The following is an 18846-nucleotide window of genomic DNA, read 5'->3' on the forward strand; positions in this document are numbered from 1 at the left end:
TCCTGACCAGGAGAAACATCTTGTTTCCCGGCGGCAGCTGTTTCCCCACTGCCCCTGTGGCCAGCTGGTGTGGACCTCTCCAATGTGCGTGCTGCAGGCTGGGAAGGCCGACAGGCTCCCTATAGGAGGGGAAGGCAGGTATAAACCCAAACCTGTCTTCTGTGGCCCCTGTGGCCAGCAAGCACGGAACCCTCCGTTGTGTGCCTTATAGTCTGGAAAGGCCTTGAGACTCCCTACAGGATAGAAAGGCAGGTATAAATCCAAACCTTTCACATAAAGCAGTGGTACTCAACCTGGGGGTCGAACGACCCTTTCACAGGAGTCGCCTAAGACCATCGGAAAATGGTCTTTTAATATTTTATATATCAATTGAGTGGTTGGGGTCACCACAACCTTAGGAACTGTATTAAAGGGTCGCAGCATTAGGAAGGCTGAGAACCACTGATGCACTCTGGAGCAAGAGTGCAGTGATCTGAGCATGCCCCGCGCACTCACCTGCCACAAGGAGAGCCCATTGAAGTGGATTGCGCATGTGCCCATTTGTGAGCACTCCAACCCTCCAGGTCAGGGCAAGGCCATGCCGAAAGGCAAGGTTTGAACCACACCGGCAGGCAGTGGTTCTCCTCCACCACCGTCACAAAACCCGTGCCCTGGTCGGCCAGCTGTACCCGGGAGTGCACACAATGTGGTAATAGAGGCCAGCGAGAAGAGCTGTAAAATGGCCGCCCTGACTATACCCATCTCTTGCTCGCTCGCGCTCACGTCCCTCGCTTGCCCAGTTGATGGGGCGGGTGGGGCATGCGATGTGGGCCCTCACCGATCACAATGGAGAAGACTGGGCAAGCCCCCCACGCCCCCGTTGGCGAGACAGGCAGAGGACAGGGAAGCAACCTCGGCCAGGAAAGCGCTTTCCCCGCTGCCTGTGCGGGGAGGACGGGGAACAGGGCGAGCTGTTGGGCCCCCTCCCACCATGGCAGAGAGGGCCAAGAGAGTGTCCCCTGCTGTTGGTGGGGGGGAGGGGCAAGCCATCAGCCCTTCTCCCACACCAATGAGAGAGCGCCACTGCGGGAGAGAAGACCGTGGCAAGCCATTCATGCCTCTCGCCGCTGCCGCAGAGCGGGCCGAGGGCACCTGCCCTGCTGCCAGCGAGGCCAGCGGGGGGCAGAGCAAACAGTTGGGCCTTCTCTGGCTGCAGCGGAGAGGGTAAGGAAAGCCCGGGGACGAACGGGGCAGCGGCAGCATGGGGCTGTGGTTCAGAGATAAACAGATGTGTGTCTGTCATACGGAAGGTCATAAGTGCGATCCCCTGGCTTCGCCAGCTACCACTGGGATCAGGGGTAAGAAGGATCCTGGTTTGAGATCCCGAGGCACTGATGCCAATCAAAGAATGCGGGCTACAAAGACCAACAACCAGACTCAGGGGAAGATGTACAGATAGCTCCCAGAGCCTTTTTCAACCGTAAATGGGCTTTGTACTTCCTGCACCTCCTTTGGATGAAACTGTGTTCCTGCATGGCAGGGGGTTGGACTTGAAGACCCCTGTGGCCTCTTCCAACTCTATAACTCTATGAGCTGTATTTGGTGCTGGATTGGTGCAGCCCTCGGAAGAAACCCATTCTCCTTGACCGATCTCATCTTCAAGCAGAGCCTGGAGAAACAATTGTCAGGGATGCTCTAGAGGCTGAAACTGCATTGAGCAGAGGCCCGGACTCAATGGCCTCTATGGGACCTTCCAACTCTATGACTCCGTCTTTGGGCCCTGAAGGAGAGGCAAATCTCTTGTCTTTCGCTCTTGGCAGGTTCTGACGGCTCTGTCTTTCTGCCACGGACGCCTGTTCAAATGTCTCTGTGAATTGAACTGGGCTGCAGAGGCAAATAAATACCCAGGTCCGGCCTCACGGAGGATAATTAATGGCTAATGAGCAGGGCCTTTAGGGAGAATAATATCATCTGGCAAGAACCTGCTATTGGAAGAAGAAGAGTTTGGATTTATATCCCCGCTTTCTCTCCTGTAGGAGACTCAAAGGGGGTTTACAATCTCCTTGCCTTTCCCCCCTCACAACAAACACCCTGTGAGGTAGGTGGGGCTGAGAGAGCTCCGAAAAGCTGTGACTAGCCCAAGGTTACCCTGCTGGCGTGTGTGGGAGAGTACAGGCTAATCTGAATTCTCCAGATAAGCCTCCACAGCTCAGGCGGAAGCAGGGAGTCAAACCCGGTTCCTCCAGGAGTTTGGAGCTTACAGGCTTCGGGAGAGGCCTAATCACCAACAGAGCATTGGGGGAATCATACAAATTCTTGCAAAGCCTGACACTTCTCCATTCTTTGAAACCGCGGGCAAACAGGAAACCATTTCGTAGCCGAATAGGAGTCTGTCTTTTACAAGACCCAAATCATGCAAACAACTTGTCATTTGCCATCAAGTCACTGCCGACTGATGGCGGCCCTGAAGGGCGTTCAAGGCAAAAGATGTTCGCAGGTGGTTTGCCCTTGCTTGCCTCCACATTGTGGCCCGTCCAAGTTGCATGCAAGTGAGGGGAGGGAGGGGACCTCTGTCTGTGCCCCCTGTCGAGTCAGTAGGGGGGAGGCCGGGCGCCAGCTGCGCAAAGGCGCCCACCTCCTGGCAGCAGCATGGGCTGAGAAAGGGGTCTGCGGCAAGCGGGGGAAGCCGTGCACCGGCTGCGGCAGGACACCCACCCTGCCAACCACAGGGCTTCGGGGTGCATCCCGTCGCCGGCCCAGAAACCAGACAGGCGCTTCCCCCATTGTGGGGAAGCGCGTGACCTTTGGCCCCCCGCCCCCGCTATGGGGTGGGGCCTAGGAGGGCCTATTGGCGGCGGCCAGAAGGCAGAAGCGGCGCTTCCCCCATTGTGGGGAAGCACGCAACATCGGCCTCTGCCCCTGCTATGGGGCAGGGCCTGTGAGGGCTTTCCGGCGCCGGCCAGGAGGCATAAGCGGCGCCTCCTCCATTGCAGGGAAGCGCGTGACATCGCCCCCGGCCCCTGCTATGGGGTGGGGCCTGGGAAAGCCTCCCGGCGCTGGCCAGGAGGCAGAAGCAGCGCTTCCCCCATTACTGGGAAGCACACGACATCGGCCCCAGCCCTTGCTATGAGGCGGAGCCTAGGAGGGCTGCGGCGAAGGAGCCCACCCCGCAGGCAGCAGGGTGGGTCGAGGAAAAGGCCTGCAGCCGAAGTGCCGGTCGCGGGGGAGCTGGCCCACCCCCAACAAGCGTGGGTGGGTGGGGAAGCCGCGCGCTGGCCGAGCTGGCCGCGGTGGCGGCACCCACCCTACATGCAGCAGGGTGGGCAAGTAAGCCAGCCTGCAGCCGGCCGCACTGGTTGCGGGTGAGCTGGGCCTGCCCCAGCAAGCGGGGAGGGTGGGGGAAGCCGTGCGCTGGCCAAGCCGACCGCAACAATGGCGCCCACCCTGCAGGCAGCAGGGTGGGCCAAGAAAGAGGCCTGCGGCCGGTGCACCAGTCGCCGGCGAGGTGGACTCGCCCCCGGCAAGCGGGGTGGGTGGGGGAAGTCATGTGCCGGCCACGCTGGGTACGGCGAATGTGCCAAAGGCGCACCCCCAGGTGAAAGCGCCCACCCAGCGGGGAGCAGGGTGGGCCAGAGAGGCTATGGGTACCCCCCCAGTAAGGAAAGCAAAGAGCCTCTCCTGGGAAGGAGGGGGGATGCTCTGTGCGCAGGAGGCCTGCTCGCCAGCTGACCAACAGGGGCAGAAATGAGAGGACAAAACAGCGCTTCCCGCACGCCCCAGTCCCCACAAGCTTTATTCCACGGCAAGTAAAGTCTCGCTCGCCCCTCCTTCCCTCAGGTGACCTAGCCCTTCTTTAGCATGGCTCCTTCTCCCTTCCGCCCCTCCTTTAATGGGGGGGCATCACTGGCCTCGCTCCTCCCCATCCCCAGCAGCAATCGCGCCTTCTGGTGATTCACAAGTGTCTTTCTTACAAAGAGGTTAAGCATGCATGTGCAGGTCATACATGTACTTATTGTGACATGCCAACAGGATTTAGATCAAACGGTTGGGGATTATTTTGAAGAGAGAAGTGGAAGAAGTGGGAAATAACAGCATCAATCATTCTTCAACCATGGGACAAATTCATGCTGCTGCTAGTAATTTTGTTCTGGTTGAGTTGCCTTTCTTTGTTCCTACTGAGTGCTTTCAGGAGCAAGGAATTCTCCAGCCGCCTCCAGGGGCTGCTGCAAAACAGAAACCAAGGGGCACCAAGTGCGGAATGAAAAGAGATGCTTGCAGAAAGAAAAGGCCAGACAGAAGAGGAGTAACCTTAGAGACTTGAAGTTGCGAAAACTTTTTTGGAGGGGAGGAGGAGGACACTCACAGTCCTTCTTTACCTAAAGGAACACCAGCCGCTCGCCCCCAGTCGATGGAGGAAATGTAGGGAGGACGAGAGGGCGCCTGAAAAGGCTAGGGATGAGGAAGAAATCCTGGTTCCCTGGAGGGGCACTGACGAATCAAACATGTGAACGCCAACTGCTGGACCAGGCTGGTGGGGGTGGGATCCTTGGGGGCTGTCTCTTGCCACCGGGGAAGCTGCATCCAATGCTTTCCCATCCTCTTTTCCTGGAGGAAGCCCCGCAAGTGACGCGCGCGGCTCTGCGCTGGCCCCGGTGCAACTCCCCCGCCCCTTCCTTGGCTAGGAGGCGGGAAGATGGGAGGAGTGAGGCGAGTCGAGCGGGGCTGTGGGAGCCGAGAAGTGGCAACCGGAGGGGGCTGCTGCGGCCGCTGCTGCACCTGATCGGCTGACTGGGACGACAGGGACGGTCACTCCGACTGGACCTGCAGGCCAGGGGCGCCTGCTTTCCAAAGGCGGCTCGTCGCTGCAACGCTGCCGCCTTGCTTACCCATGGCTTCGTCCAGTAGTGGCATGGAGGAGGTGCGCGTTTCAGTGCTGACCCCGCTGAAGCTGGTGGGGCTGGTCTGCATCTTCCTGGCACTGTGTCTGGATCTGGGAGCTGTGCTGAGCCCGGCCTGGGTGACGGCCGACCGCCAGTCTTACCTGTCTCTCTGGGAGACCTGCACCAAGTCCAGCACCTTGGACTCCTGGGACTGCGCCTCCACCTTGAACAGCGGTAAGAAAAACTACCCTCTGCCCCATGCTTGCGAGCCCCCCCCCCCCCCCCCGCAGCACCTCTCGCTTGAGCAGCATTGCTCACCTCGGCTCTCCTCCCTGACCCCACCCATTGCAGCAGCGCCCCCGGACATCTCTAGGAGACCCCTCCTCCCTTCCCGACCCCATTCCTGGAACAGTATCTGGGGATTTACACCTTGAACACCTTATCTGCTCCCAATTCCTCCTCCTTCTTTTGCCCTGCAAGGAGATGCCTCTCCTTGTCTCTGTTGCTCCTGCTCTCTTTGCTCTTATCTACCACTGCCATCAACTCCAAAGCCTCTTTTTCTTAAGCCCAACACATCTGCTTCGATAGTGATTCTGTACACACACACACACACACACACACACACACACACACACACACACACACACACACACACACACACACACACACCCGACAATACACAGCCGGTTTGTCTAATTATCCAGGACCCAGCACTCCCCCCTGCGCATCAGGGCATTAGAAATTACCTGCACAGCACCTCCTGCCCAGCTGGATCCAAAATAACAGTCCTTCCTATTCTTAGTCTTATATCCCACTTGACTTCCCATCATAGCATGTTCATCTTTACATCCTGATTTGAATCTTTTCCATGTAAGTCAGTAATTCCATCCCATCATCCTTCGCTCCTTATCTTGGATCCTAAACAATATTCTTTTACACCACCTCTTTGAATCTATATTCTCCTATAATCACTGATCCATCCTATATGCACTTCTCTCTTGTTAACTACTGCGACCCATCATCTATCTTTCCCAGCAGCGAATCGCAGTTCTGCATTCTAGTCCTCGACCTTTTTTGCCTGCTCATACTGGATTAATTTTGTATCTCTGCTTACTTAGCCCCCCCCCCCCCCGCACTCCTTCACAATTTTTTAGTCCACTATAGAAAAAGAAGACATTTGTTTAAATTATGCTTCATTGAAGCAAGCTTGTTAACACACATATGCATATATACACATCATGCATACTTTTCCTTGTCTGGGAAACCAGGGTAGAGATATCGGAAACAAGATTAGGTTTTGCTAAGGAATTGAACTATGTGACTCCTTGATTTTCTAAATGGGCTTATTTAACTCCCAAAGAGCCCTGCCTGTCCAGATGTTCACGGAATATCTGGTGGCTGGTTTCAGCTCAGACTGGTATTCATACCTTGTACCCCTTCACAGTTTTTAAGCAACATCTGACTAGAAAGTTATTGCTATCAGGATACTGAAACCTAACCATCATAGGAATTGTGTCATGATGTATTCCAGCACCTTTAAATATTATTTCTACATTGCTCCCTCTCTCCCAAAGATGTTATTCAGCATGCATTTCCACTGTCCATGAATGGCTTCCCTGTTGTCACATACCTTGATGGTTGTCTTGGTATTTGACCACCACCATTTTGTATCAGTTATGACCAGTAACTGCCCTTCCTTGAAATCTGAGCCTTGAAATGCAAGATTATTATCCTACCCCCATGAAAAAAACCACTTTTTGGTGAGCAGTTTTTATTTCCCACTGTATTACAACAGCTTATAAAACCTACCCAGGAAACATTCAAGTTAAGCTAAAAAGACGTACATCAGCTTTTGGATCAAGTAGTGCCCTTGGGGTTTGTGCAGTTGCACAAGAAATACTTAGTTTTCTGCTTGTAGAGCTGTTTACTGTAGATTCTGAGTGTGGGTCTTGCTTCTTGCCTCTATTTCTCAGAAAAGTATCTCCATTGTTCTGGGAGATGTTTGCTTTCAAAAGCACAACAAAGGCCTTATTTTCTTTTGTACTTGTTACCACTCTGTCAAATTACCACTCTGTCAGACTTCTTTATAATCAAAATCTGATTTCAATTGTCTGATTAAAAATGCATCTTTCTTTGTCTTTCTTTATAATATATAAACCTTCCTTGTGGAGTTATCAAGAAGTCCCAGGAAACTTTGCAGAAGTGCTTTATTTTTCTTCCCCCACCCCCTATTCATGTAGGAATGTCAGCTTTGACATGGCTCCTTAGCAACAGGAATTCTTTGCCCCCTTTCTCTGTCTCCTGAAATAATATCCCCTTGGTTGCATAATGACCTAACAGTTGAATGGGAGGGGTCTGGGGTGACTGAGTTTCAATCCTACCCCTTTTCTTTGTTTTACTATTTTTTTCACCCTCTAAAGTATGTAGGAAATAAGACAGCCTAAATAGTGCATAGAGCAACTCTTGAGATTATTACTTTCCATTTGCCTTTGGCAGTCATCTTCCTGTTTTTTTGGTTTTTTTAAAATAAGAAGTGGGTGTGGGAGGAGAAAAATCATGTAGCATATAAGTTGGTCACCGCATTTTCAGAGGGGGATACATATTTGTTGCTGTGTCTCCTTGAATGTCTTTTCACACCTTCAAGAAATTTCTATGTACATTCCTAGAATTAGGTTTGCTCATTATTGTTAAAAATATTTTTACAAGCTGCACAAAATGAATGCCAAGACTATTTGAATAAGACCTTTCCTTTCATTGTATTTTGGCTGAGTCATGCAGTGAAAGCTGTCTGAAAGCTGTCTTGAAATGTAAGAATCTGCACTGTTTATACACACATGCACACATACACTCATTCTTTGATATAAGCAAATCCTCTGAATTAACTGGTACAAAGCTCCTATTGATTTTGGTAAGGATTGGATTGGTCCCATGATCTTTAAATGGGGTTTGATCTTCATTGGTAGTAGCCTATTGTTGTTAAGACTCACACTATTTCTAATTCATAAAACTTGGAATCTTTTATTCCCTTCCCTGAACTGCATCTCACAACTACATAAAGTATGCAGCAGTTATGATACATAGGAAATAGCAAAAGTTTATGTGGGAAGGCTTTTTTTAAATTTTGGCACTAGAGCAAGGAGCATTGTAATTGGAGAAACAGAAGGAACCATAAATGCAAGACATTTTCTCCCACTGTCTTAAAACATTTGCTTCATTGTTTCTTGAAGGAGAGTACCTCAAGTGGCACTATCAAGGACAGGCACACATTGGAGGCTGCTAAAGCATATCCAAAGTTTAATTAAAAACCTTTGTCTTAATTAGACTTTAGGCCTTGACTGCTCTCAGAGAGGTCAAATTCATTGGTGTTACAAGCAAGGAATGTACTCTGAATGATTAGGTCAATTGCAGAAGAACACAGTCTCTGTCCATTTGTGCTAACAGCTAGCATATCCCCTTTTAGCTATGTAATATGTTTGTCTTTAATGTAATACTAACAGAGCATCAGCATGCTTCTATTAGCCGTGTTAATGCTGAAGCAGGAGTGGTGATTGTATACAGGCTTTAAATATTTCAGGAGAAACCAGCTATATTCAATTAGCCCAAAAGCAAGCTTGATATGCAGTTTTCTTTAACTGTACAAGTCATCTGGTGAGCAAAGATACAGATTTAAAATTACAGATTTTTTAAAAATTAGAATATTTCAATTAGGATTTCAGAACTTTTTACTCCAGAGAAATCCCATTGGCCATTGTGGGACTACACTGAGTAAAACAGTGAAGGAACAGACTTTGGAACTCTATCCATTTTTTAAAATTTTTGATGTGGATTACCATTTTCTTTGAAAAAAGGCACAGTGGTTGATTTTTACAGTAGAAGTATGCACAGAATTATGTGTATTGTTTCATGGCATATACATGGAAAAATGCATGCTACATGTATAACATAAAGTCTTGATGTTCCCAAGGTTTATACTGCAGAATCATTATATGTAGAATTATGACAGCTATGTGTGTATTACAAATCAGATCCATCAGATGAACTTTGCGGAACAAGTAAAATTAAATGACAGTTTGGTATTCTTAAAGAAATATGTGTTTTAGCTTAACCCTGTATTTATACACAAGACCCTTATGGGAATTTCTGAGTGATGTAAATAGTAATATGAATTAACAATATAAAACTTTATAGGACATTATTATTTTTTCCTAGTGAACCATGTTTATCTAGCATTCCAGCGTCTAGAAACAGTGACTTTTATATTTTTTAGAAACCCATGGGATCAAATACAAAAATACAATTTGTCTGGCTTTAAGTTTCACAAACGTTTCAAGGCAAAATGCCTTCTTACATAATGTATTTCTTTAGATGTTAGAGATTCTAAATCCAACTTTAATTGTTTTAAAGACATGGAGACAGCTCCTGGTTTATTTTTGTGGTGGAGATGAGGAATTTGAACACAGTCATTCTTTAAAGTTAAACTATCATATCTGAATTGAATTAGTAATAATTATAAGACAGTCACTAAATTGGTCTGGAGTTAAGACTCATAGTTGACATGCATGCTTATTTTGCTGGAGAGCAGTTGTTCCAAAGCAAAACTGACAGCTCAAAAGCAATTTCCTCTCAGGAATATGCAGATCATGACTTTAACTGAGTTGATACTGATAGATATTTGCAAATAGCACAGCCAGACTGTGGTAGTCACAACATACTGTTCTTTCCTGGCTTACTGCAGATGGCATAAAAAACATACATGATGTCTCATTGAGAAATAGTAGCCAAACAGGGTGAAAGAATTGATAATTAACATTTAAAAAGTTTTGCAGACACAGTGTTAAACTAATTGGATGTAGTTCATATCCTACTCTTGAACATTAACCAAAGATGGATTTTTGGAAGGCCTTTTAAAAAAAACTGTTTAGAGCATACTCTGTCTTTTCAAAGGAGTAATTTTGATAGATATGAATACAACATCTTGTATTGAACATCTTGCTTTCAGTGGTGTGTGTGTGTAGAAAACATTTCTACTACTTAAAAAAAAAGTGTAGATGCTTCCCAGACTAGCAAGAGCAATCCATGCATGGACTAATTTTTTTTTTCACTCTTAAAATGGTGCACTGAGGGGTAAAAATCTGAGGATTTCCAGAATTACTATCACTTACTAGTTTTTTAGAAGAAGAGTTTGGATTTATATCCCACCTTGCTCTCCTATAAAGAGACTCAAAGCTGCTTACAAACTCCTTCTCTTCCTCTCTCCACAACAGACACCTTGTGAGGTAGGTGGGGCTGAGAGAGTTCAGAGAGAACTATGACTAGCCCAAGGTCACCCAGCAAGCATCATGTGTAGTAGGAAAACAAATCCAGTTCACCAGATAAGAGACTGCCTCCTCAAGTGGAGGAGCGAGGAATCAAAACCTGTTTTCCAGATTAGAGTCCACTTACCCTTAACCACTACACCACTCTGGCTATGAAAAATCTGTGCATAACAAAGGTGTGCCAGATCTGCTGTCAGGTTAACTTGCCAGTAAAATAGTGGCACTGTATGTTGCTGTCGGATGGAGTTATTTTACACGCAGAGCATTACTTTCACAAGCACAAGAAGAGAACATCTGTCTATGGATCAGTCACACCAATCCCTAAGGTTATCACCATTCAAAGAGTTAGGTAAGGTTGAATCAGAGATGAGAAAAACTGGAAACTGACAGGAAAGATTGCCCATTGCCACTTAGCAGAATCTGCTAGCACAAGTTGCATCATCACCTTGCCATTGAAGATACATACATACAAGAAGAGAAATAGAACAGCTGTTTACTTCATTCACTCACTTGCACATTGAGAATCATGGATGTAGCAGTGATTATCTAACATGGTTTAATGAGGTTCCCCATTCAGGAAATAGTCTGCATGAAAGAAGGCCACTAGCTCTATCCAGGTTCCTTTGATAAACAGGGAAAGGGACACCATGCTTGCAATTTGGTGCAAAGAAATGTGTTTTAAAAAGGGACAAATAAGGAGGAGAGAGTCAAGAAGTGCTTTCCTTGTGCTTGCTTGCACTAAAATATAGGAACCCACCTTACATTATAAAAAGTCTGTGGGTCATCAAGTGTTATTTGCAGGTTCTCTGAAACACTGCTGTAGGTGGTTCTGGATGACATATGCCTCTTGCAATGGTTCCAAATGCTAATGGGAAGATTGACTTTAGACCACATTGTATCAGTGTTGTAATTAGAGATACAAAAATGAGTAAACCACCTCGTAGTGGGGTTTTTTTTTAGCATAGAAGGAATCTTTAGCAAAGTCTATACTAAACTAATTTATCTTGCTGTAACTGTTTTTGTATTGCTGTATTTAAAATTTTAATGCCTGCTACTCGGTTAAATATTTTTTAATTGGGCTCCTGAAGTTTAAAGGACACTTTTATGGCTAGTGATAATATAAGCAGTCTAAATATTTTATGAGGCTTATATTTAGAACAAAGTGGACTGTAACTTTGACTCACTCAGTTGATCCATTGTAAAAGATTATTCGGCAGGGGTTAATGCAACAGAAGGAGATAGGGCCTGTAGGTTATATTATTTTAAGCCATATTGCTTTCTTCAGTAATATAAGAAATGGTAGTCACTGGAACTCTGTAAGAATCAGATTGAGTAATAAGCAGCATCCACAGGAATCAATAGGGTCAGTGTTCTCAACATTTTAGTAGCAACTCCACTGGAGAAAAAGGAGGATTTCATCACAAGCATAGTTCAGTTCAAGTTAAATGCTTTCAGATGTTACTGCTGTCAGTGGGAGAGTTAGCGTTAGCCATGTGATTAGCTCTCATCTACTTCAGACAGGTGAGAATTAGGAGAGTTACTTGACCAAAACTGAAATTTGCAATGTTCCAAAACTAGGAGTAACTGCAAATTACTACAGAGAATGGAATTCACTAAACAGACCATTTATTTGGACACAGTAGATAGGTCACACCAGTAGGCATAAGTGACAAACATCTCCGCTCATGATTGAGGACGGACCATATTTACTTCTGGAGAGAACCTTTTGTGCTTTATGAAGGATCATCAGAAAATAAATACTTCTGTACTGTAATCAAGAAAGTCTAGAGATTGCAGAACACAGTCCATATATGTTTACTACTAATATAAGCCTTTATTTGGCATAATACAATAAGATCATAACACAATACAAATATATGTTTACCATGTAACAATAATGCAACAAAGGAGAGGAAGAGAGCATGTTGGACTGTAGTAATACAACTGTCTCAGTAACACACTAGAGAATAGTGTCCAGTTTTGATTATACTGTTTAGAAAATATTCCAATAATTCAGAGAGGAAAAAGAGAAAAAACAACAAGCATTGTGAACAAGTTGGTTTGTATTGTATAGTCCATCTGGCCAGAGTAAAAATGGGTTGGCCTTCTCTTGTGGCTGTAGCTTGTCTGCAAGAATAGGTATGTGATAAATATGGCATGAAGATAAATATTATTGCCTGATAAGAAACTTCCAGTCAAGGAACTCTTTGTGTCACAGCTGATAGGTCTGTCTGAAGTAGGCAGCTATAGCAGCACATGAGAAAGTAGGATGAACATGATAAGGAATTTAGATCATCTGGGATACTGGATGCTGTCATGTCAAAGAAAGAGAACTGATCAGCCATAGTCTCTCAGAATGCCAAATATTATGATTGTCATTCTCATTAAAATTAGGGGTATTTAAATTCTTGGCTTGGGTTAAATTGTTCTCCAACTTCTTAAACGAAAGAACAGTTTGTGTTGTAACAAGTTGGCAGGGAAAGATGAGGAGTTTACTTTCTATGGAGTCTGATGACCAGAGAAAGAATTGTTAAAGTGTTTTTGTTCTGGGATAGGAAATGAGAATATATCTGTATATGATATATGATATATATATGAAATGATTTTTGATATAAATGAAATGATATATGATATATGAAATGATATATGATATATATATGAAATGAGAATGATATATCTGTAGCTGAAGCTGGAAGGCAGCAGCTAATTTTAAACATATGTAATTATACCTCTACCTCATTTTAATTCTCCTTTCTACATGAAATCGTAAGGTTTACATGCTTTTCAGAATTTTGGAATGAGAACCCAGTAGGCAGCAAAATTGTGAACTCTGGAACAGGCTCTTATCCTCAGCACTTCCTAAGTGCACAGTGCACTTATTCTCCATATGATGAATTATAGACTTCATGTTTTTCTATAATGCTTTGCTTGTCTTGTACTTGGCTGAGTACTTAAGAAACATGAGAAATGGTAGCCTTTTCATTAAACAGGCATTAAATATTTTATATCAAATCATTTCTTTTTCAAAAGAACACACTTACCACTGTCACCTATAGAAAGTCCCATTTAGTCTATCTTAGGCTCATTCCGCACATGCAGAATAATGCACTTTCAAACTGCTTTCAGTGCTCTTTGAAGCTGTGCGGAATGGCAAAATCCATTTGCAAACAGTTGTGAAAATGGTTTGAAAACCCATTATTTTGCGTGTGCGGAAGGGGCCTTTCGTTGTGTTACTTAGAAAGAAGGGACATCTAATCTGCATAAAAAATAGAATCACTTTAAGACTGGTAAATGGTTGATATCTATTGAACAACCAAGCTGGACAAACTAAAACAGAAATTCCATGGACATTTAAGGAAGAAAGTCTCATTGCTTCATTCTGTGGAGAAATTCAAATGATGTCCATCAATTTATTTGCTAGGTGCCTGCAAACAGAAATCAGTTAGCTGATGTGAATTTGTGCACATCTTTTCTATCACACATTAGTACTTGTCTAGTTCATTACCTTGTGTCCCACTGCATTACAAGAATGGTAGTATTTCCCAGAATTTCAGCAAGGTCTTCTGGATTGCAAAACATTACAGGATTATATTGTTCAGAATGAATGAAGCATTGCCAGATCTACTCTGCATCCTTGTAGAGGTTGTTATAAACAGTTTGGTTCATGAAAGCACAAATAGTGAATGGTTTAATTAAGAAGAAAATGACAAAAAGTGGGCATGATAGGGGCCCTTTTCCTCCATCTTCCATAATGCAAGAATGAAGCTGGTTGGTGGTAGATTCAGAAGAAACTTCTAGCCACAAGGAATGTTGTATCCAATAGCATAAACGTCTTTAAAAGAAGATTATGCAAATATGTGGAAGACAGGTCGTTTCAGGAATTTTAGGTTGGATGACTAAATGAAATATTACAGCAGCGGTGGAAAGCTGGTGCATTAGTTTCTTGCTTCTGCACTCCCAGAAGCACCAGGTTGTCCCTATGTGAAACAGGATACTGGGTCAGATAACCCTTTGATCTCACAGGGCTCATTTTCTATTCTTATTGGAAGGATAGCTGAAGGTATTGGGAATTCGAACATTTAAATGAGCATGTAGTCGGGTATCTGATATGCTTTGACTCTCAAAAGCTCATATGTTGATAATCTTGTTGTTCTCCATGGTACTACCAGACTCAAATCTTGCTCTTCCACTACAGTGTAACATGGCTACCCACCTGAAACATAGAAGTTGGGGAGGGTAGAGTATAATAATATCTGGCTTGCAGTAAAATGGATAGTAAAATACAAAGACAGAACTGGAACCTGATTATAGATTGGAGGAGAACTCCACCCTCTGAACTGTTCTTGCTTTCAATTTCTGTGTTAGTCTGAATAGTTGCATTATATTCCAAAACTTACATGAATACAGAGATTAACTCCATTACCACAGTGAGATCATGACATTGGCAAAGAGGATACAAAGCATGGTCTCATATAGAAAAATTGAGGAATTTACAGTGCAGTCTTAAGGGGGAAGGTGAAACTGTTGTGGAGGTGAATGTCCTGTATAGGGCTAATGCCTTGTATGCTCGTGCAAGGGGCAAATATCCCAGCGGGGTTGGCATTCACTTCAGCAGCAAGGAGCTGCACAATTCTGCGGTATCTGAATGCCAAAGTTGCCACTTCACCGATATTCCTTCACCACAGGACCACTGGGGGAAAGTCCGAGGGTGTTCTTGGGGGCAGAACTGACTTGAGTAAGCTTCCAAAGGACTTTCAGCCCAGGAATGCCCCCTACATTGGCAGCCAACTTGTGATATGAAAAAGTGTGTCGTAGCCCATTTGGCTGCATGGGGTCTTTCAGGAGGCCTGAGATTTCCCTTGCTTTCTCTGGTTGCTGCACTATCCAAAAACCCTTTGTGGATGGTATGGCTGTACTTCAGTGGCACCATCAGGGACGTAGGTATAGATTTTTATGGGGGGGTTCGGGGGTGGGGCATGGCCATCCCTAGGGCATGGTCATTCCTCCCCAAGCTCTGCCCCCAGCCTAGTGCTTATAAAAGCAGCTCTCCAAGGCCAGGGATGGCAGACTTCCCCGCCCCGCCCTTCCCTGCCCCCCACCAGCTGGGCTCCCAGCCAGCAGCTGGCAGTTCCTTCTGCCCTCCCCTCTGGGCAGAGGCATAGAGGGAAAATGGAGCCCGGTGCAAAATCTGAGTTTTGCGCCCCTCCCCCCCGGCAGCTGCTGTGATGCTGGAATCCACCTTAAAGGGAGAATCTTAAATCTTAAATCCACCTTAAAGGGAGCATCTGGGTTCCCCAGTTAAACAACATTGAAAGTGATGCTGTTTGGGGGTGGATTATCCCCCACACTGAAACAGCATCACTTTCAATGAGGCGTAGTGGTTAAGAGCAGGTGCATTCTAATCTGGAGGAACCAGGTTTGATTCCCTGCTCTGCCACTTGAGCTGTGGAGGCTTATCTGGGGAATTCAGATTAGCCTGTGCACTCCCACACGGGCCAGTTGGGTGACCTTGAGCTAGTCACAGCTTTTCAGAGCTCTCTCAGCCTCACCCACCTCACAGGGTATTTATTGTGAGGGGGGAAGGGCAAGGAGATTGTCAGCCCCTTTGAGTCTCCTACAAGAAAGAAAGGGAGGATATAAATCCCAACTCTTCTTCTTCTTCTAAACTGAGGAACTCATATTCTCCCTTTAAATCCATGCCGAAAGGGGTGGATTTAAAAGGAGAATCTGGGGAAATTTGGGGGGGTGCCTGCTGTCAGGGGTGCAATTGTTAAGCTAGCAGCACCAAACATTTAGGGTATCTTTAGAAGACTCTCCTAATGATACCACCCAGGTTTGGTGAAGTTTGGTTTAGGGAGTCCAAAGTTATGGACCCGCAAATGTGTAGCCCCATCTCCTATTAGCTTCCATTGGAAACAATGGAGGATGGGTCACCCCCTTTGGGAGTCCATAGCTTTGCACCCCCTGCACCAAACTTCACAAAACCTGGGTGGTATCAATAAGAGACCTTCCCGATGATACCTTCCAGGTTTGGTGAAGTTTGGTTCAGGGTGTCCAAAATTATGGACCCTCAAAGGTGTAGCTTCCATCTTCTATTAGCTCCCATTGGAAACAATGGAGGATGGGTCACCCCCTTTGGGAGTCCATAGCTTTGGATCCCATGGACCAAACATCACCAAACCTGGGTAATATCATCAGGAGATTCCCCCAAACAATCCCTGAAAGTTTGGTGCTGCTAACAATGCGCCCCCTGCAGGCCAAAAACAAAAAAACACTAAAATGTTTTAAAAACCCACAAACGGGTTGGCGGAGCTCTGGACATGAATGGGGGGGGTTGAACCCAAGAAACCCCCCTTTACCTACATCCTTGAGCACCATCCCTGGCCACTGTGAAACTAACCCCCCCCCCGGTACCAGTAGATTGCACTGTAAATCTAGAAAAGAAGGATTGGCAGCAATGTATTGAAGACTGGGTTGCTATTTCCTGGCTAGTGAGGTCACAAATGCAGCTAAAGGGAAAACAATATTTTTCAGTGTCTGTGTCAGCAAAACCTATGCATTCTTGTGAGGCCTGTTACATTCTGAGAAACCAAGAGACAAAAATCTAACAGATCTGCAAAATATTTTGACTGAACATTATATTCCTAAACCTGATATCATTGTGGAACAGTTTAGATTTCTTAATAGAATAAGAAAAGGACAATCTATATTAGACTATATAGTGAAGCTCTGAAAACTTACAGAACACTGCTCATTTGGAAATGTTTTGGAGGATATGTTAAGAGATAGATTTGTGTGCATAATGAGAAAATTCAAAGGCAGTTATTGTTGGAAGGAATCCTGACTTGGACCACAACTGCAAAACTTGTAACAGCCATGGAGGTCCCAATGAAAAATGTTAAGGATTTCCACCTAAATAACGAGAACATTCAGGTGAACCCCTTAAATAAAATACAAAGCCAGAAGCAAATGACCCCACTCCTAGAGGGATGTTTCCAGTGTGAAGGAAGTCACTTGGCCTTGGTTTGTTGACATCCACAGAACTGATATGCAAGACTCTGTGATTGTGGGAGAGGAACAAGAATGCCTGGAAACGCAAAGCCCCTGTGGTATTTCAGAGGCAGATACCCACTGTAATTTGATGTGCCCTTCCAGGTCACCAATTTGGAAAGATTAAGAAAAGACTGAATTTTTCAGACCTGGAGTAATTAGGCAATGGAAGCACACCGTTATCCAGTGAGAGCAAGAAACCTCCTGGTTATTTGAAATACTACATCCAGGCAATTACTTTAGAAGAAAAAAACTAAAGGTAGAGAGATGTAGTAAAATGGATTGTAAAGAGACATCTGGAACCTGATTATGAGTTGGAGGAAAACTTCACACACACCCTGGACTGCCTCCATTTAACTCAACCCTAGTGCCAGCTTGCTTCTATTTTAAAGAACCAGAACACCTTAAGGACTGTAAAAAGCTTCAAGCTAAAGCTGCTGTCAAGATCCAGCTTTTCGCTGGAGACAGCAGAAAGGCAGAGAATTGGGAAGCTGAGAGTTCTTCTCCAGATGTTTCACTGAAGTCATTGTGCATACATTTGCCAGTCAGCAGTGGCCAGATCCAGTGCATGTGGCAGCTAGGAGGAAGCTGGCAGCTAGGAGGAAGCCAATGAAGACAGCCAGACTGAGGGATCAGCCAGGATCAGCTCAGCAGCAGAAATTCACCAGCAATGTGAATTTCTTTACATTAGAGATGTAATCCCTACAGAACAAACTCTGCCATGAGAAGAAGAAGAAGAAGAAGAAGAGGAGGAGGAGGAAGAGGAGGAGGAAGAGGAGTAGGAGTAGGAGTTTGGATTTATATCCCCCCTTTCTCTCCTATAGGAGACTCAAAGGGGCTTACAATCTTCTTGCCCTTCCCCCCTCACAACAAACACCCTGTGAGGTAGGTGGGGCTGAGAGAGCTCCGAGAAGCTCTGAGAAGCTGTGACTAGCCCAAGGTCACCCAGCTGGCGTGTGTGGGAGTGTATAGGCTAATCTGAATTCCCCAGATAAACCTCGACAGCTCAGGCGGCAGAGCTGGGAATCAAACCCGGTTCCTCCAGATTAGATACACGAGCTCTTAACCTCCTAAGCCACGGCTGCTCTTGAGCCTGTGATATCACAGGCTCAGCCACTGCACTGAGCCTGTGATAGATAGAATGGTAACTATTCGGGGTGTTTATTTTGTTTGTTTGTTTACTTATTTGATTTCTTTATTTGATTTATAAACTGCCCTTCCCCACATGGCTCAGGGTGGTGAACAACAAACAATAAAACAGTGCAGCAACAGCAATCATAAAAATATAAACAGCATAAAAATGCATAAAGCTTTAAAATATAAGATTGACGATAAATGGTGACACCCAACCACATTATACATCCCGGGGAGGCCACAAATGTCAAATTGATTCAGTTCAGATCTGGCTACCCAGATGTAAAAGCCTGGCAGAACAGCTGTGTTCTACAGGCCCTGTGGAAACTATTCAAATTCCTCAGGGCCCTGATCTCCCTAGGGAGCCTGATCTCCCTAGGGCCCTGATCTCCCTAGGGAGCCTGTTCTGCTAGGGAGACTTTAATTACAGACCAGGGTTCAAATTTCACCTCTAAGTTCTTAGAAAAGTTGTGTGAGTTTGCAGAAAT

The 18846-nt window shown here is 45.5% G+C and overlaps 1 protein-coding gene across 1 annotated transcript in view; it reads left to right on the forward strand.

Annotated features, from left to right (window-relative positions):
• Nucleotides 1-4300: 4300 nt before the first annotated feature.
• TMEM47 (transmembrane protein 47) overlaps nt 4301-18846 on the forward strand; it is a 51523-nt gene continuing 36977 nt past the window's right edge. Inside the window, exon 1 of the mRNA XM_048493554.1 lies at nt 4301-5093. Within this exon, the coding sequence (XP_048349511.1) occupies nt 4868-5093 (226 nt within the window). The 5' untranslated portion in view covers nt 4301-4867. The remainder of the gene's footprint in view (nt 5094-18846) is intronic.

This window comes from Sphaerodactylus townsendi, linkage group LG04 (assembly GCF_021028975.2).
Source record: "Sphaerodactylus townsendi isolate TG3544 linkage group LG04, MPM_Stown_v2.3, whole genome shotgun sequence".
Lineage (NCBI taxonomy): Eukaryota > Metazoa > Chordata > Lepidosauria > Squamata > Sphaerodactylidae > Sphaerodactylus > Sphaerodactylus townsendi.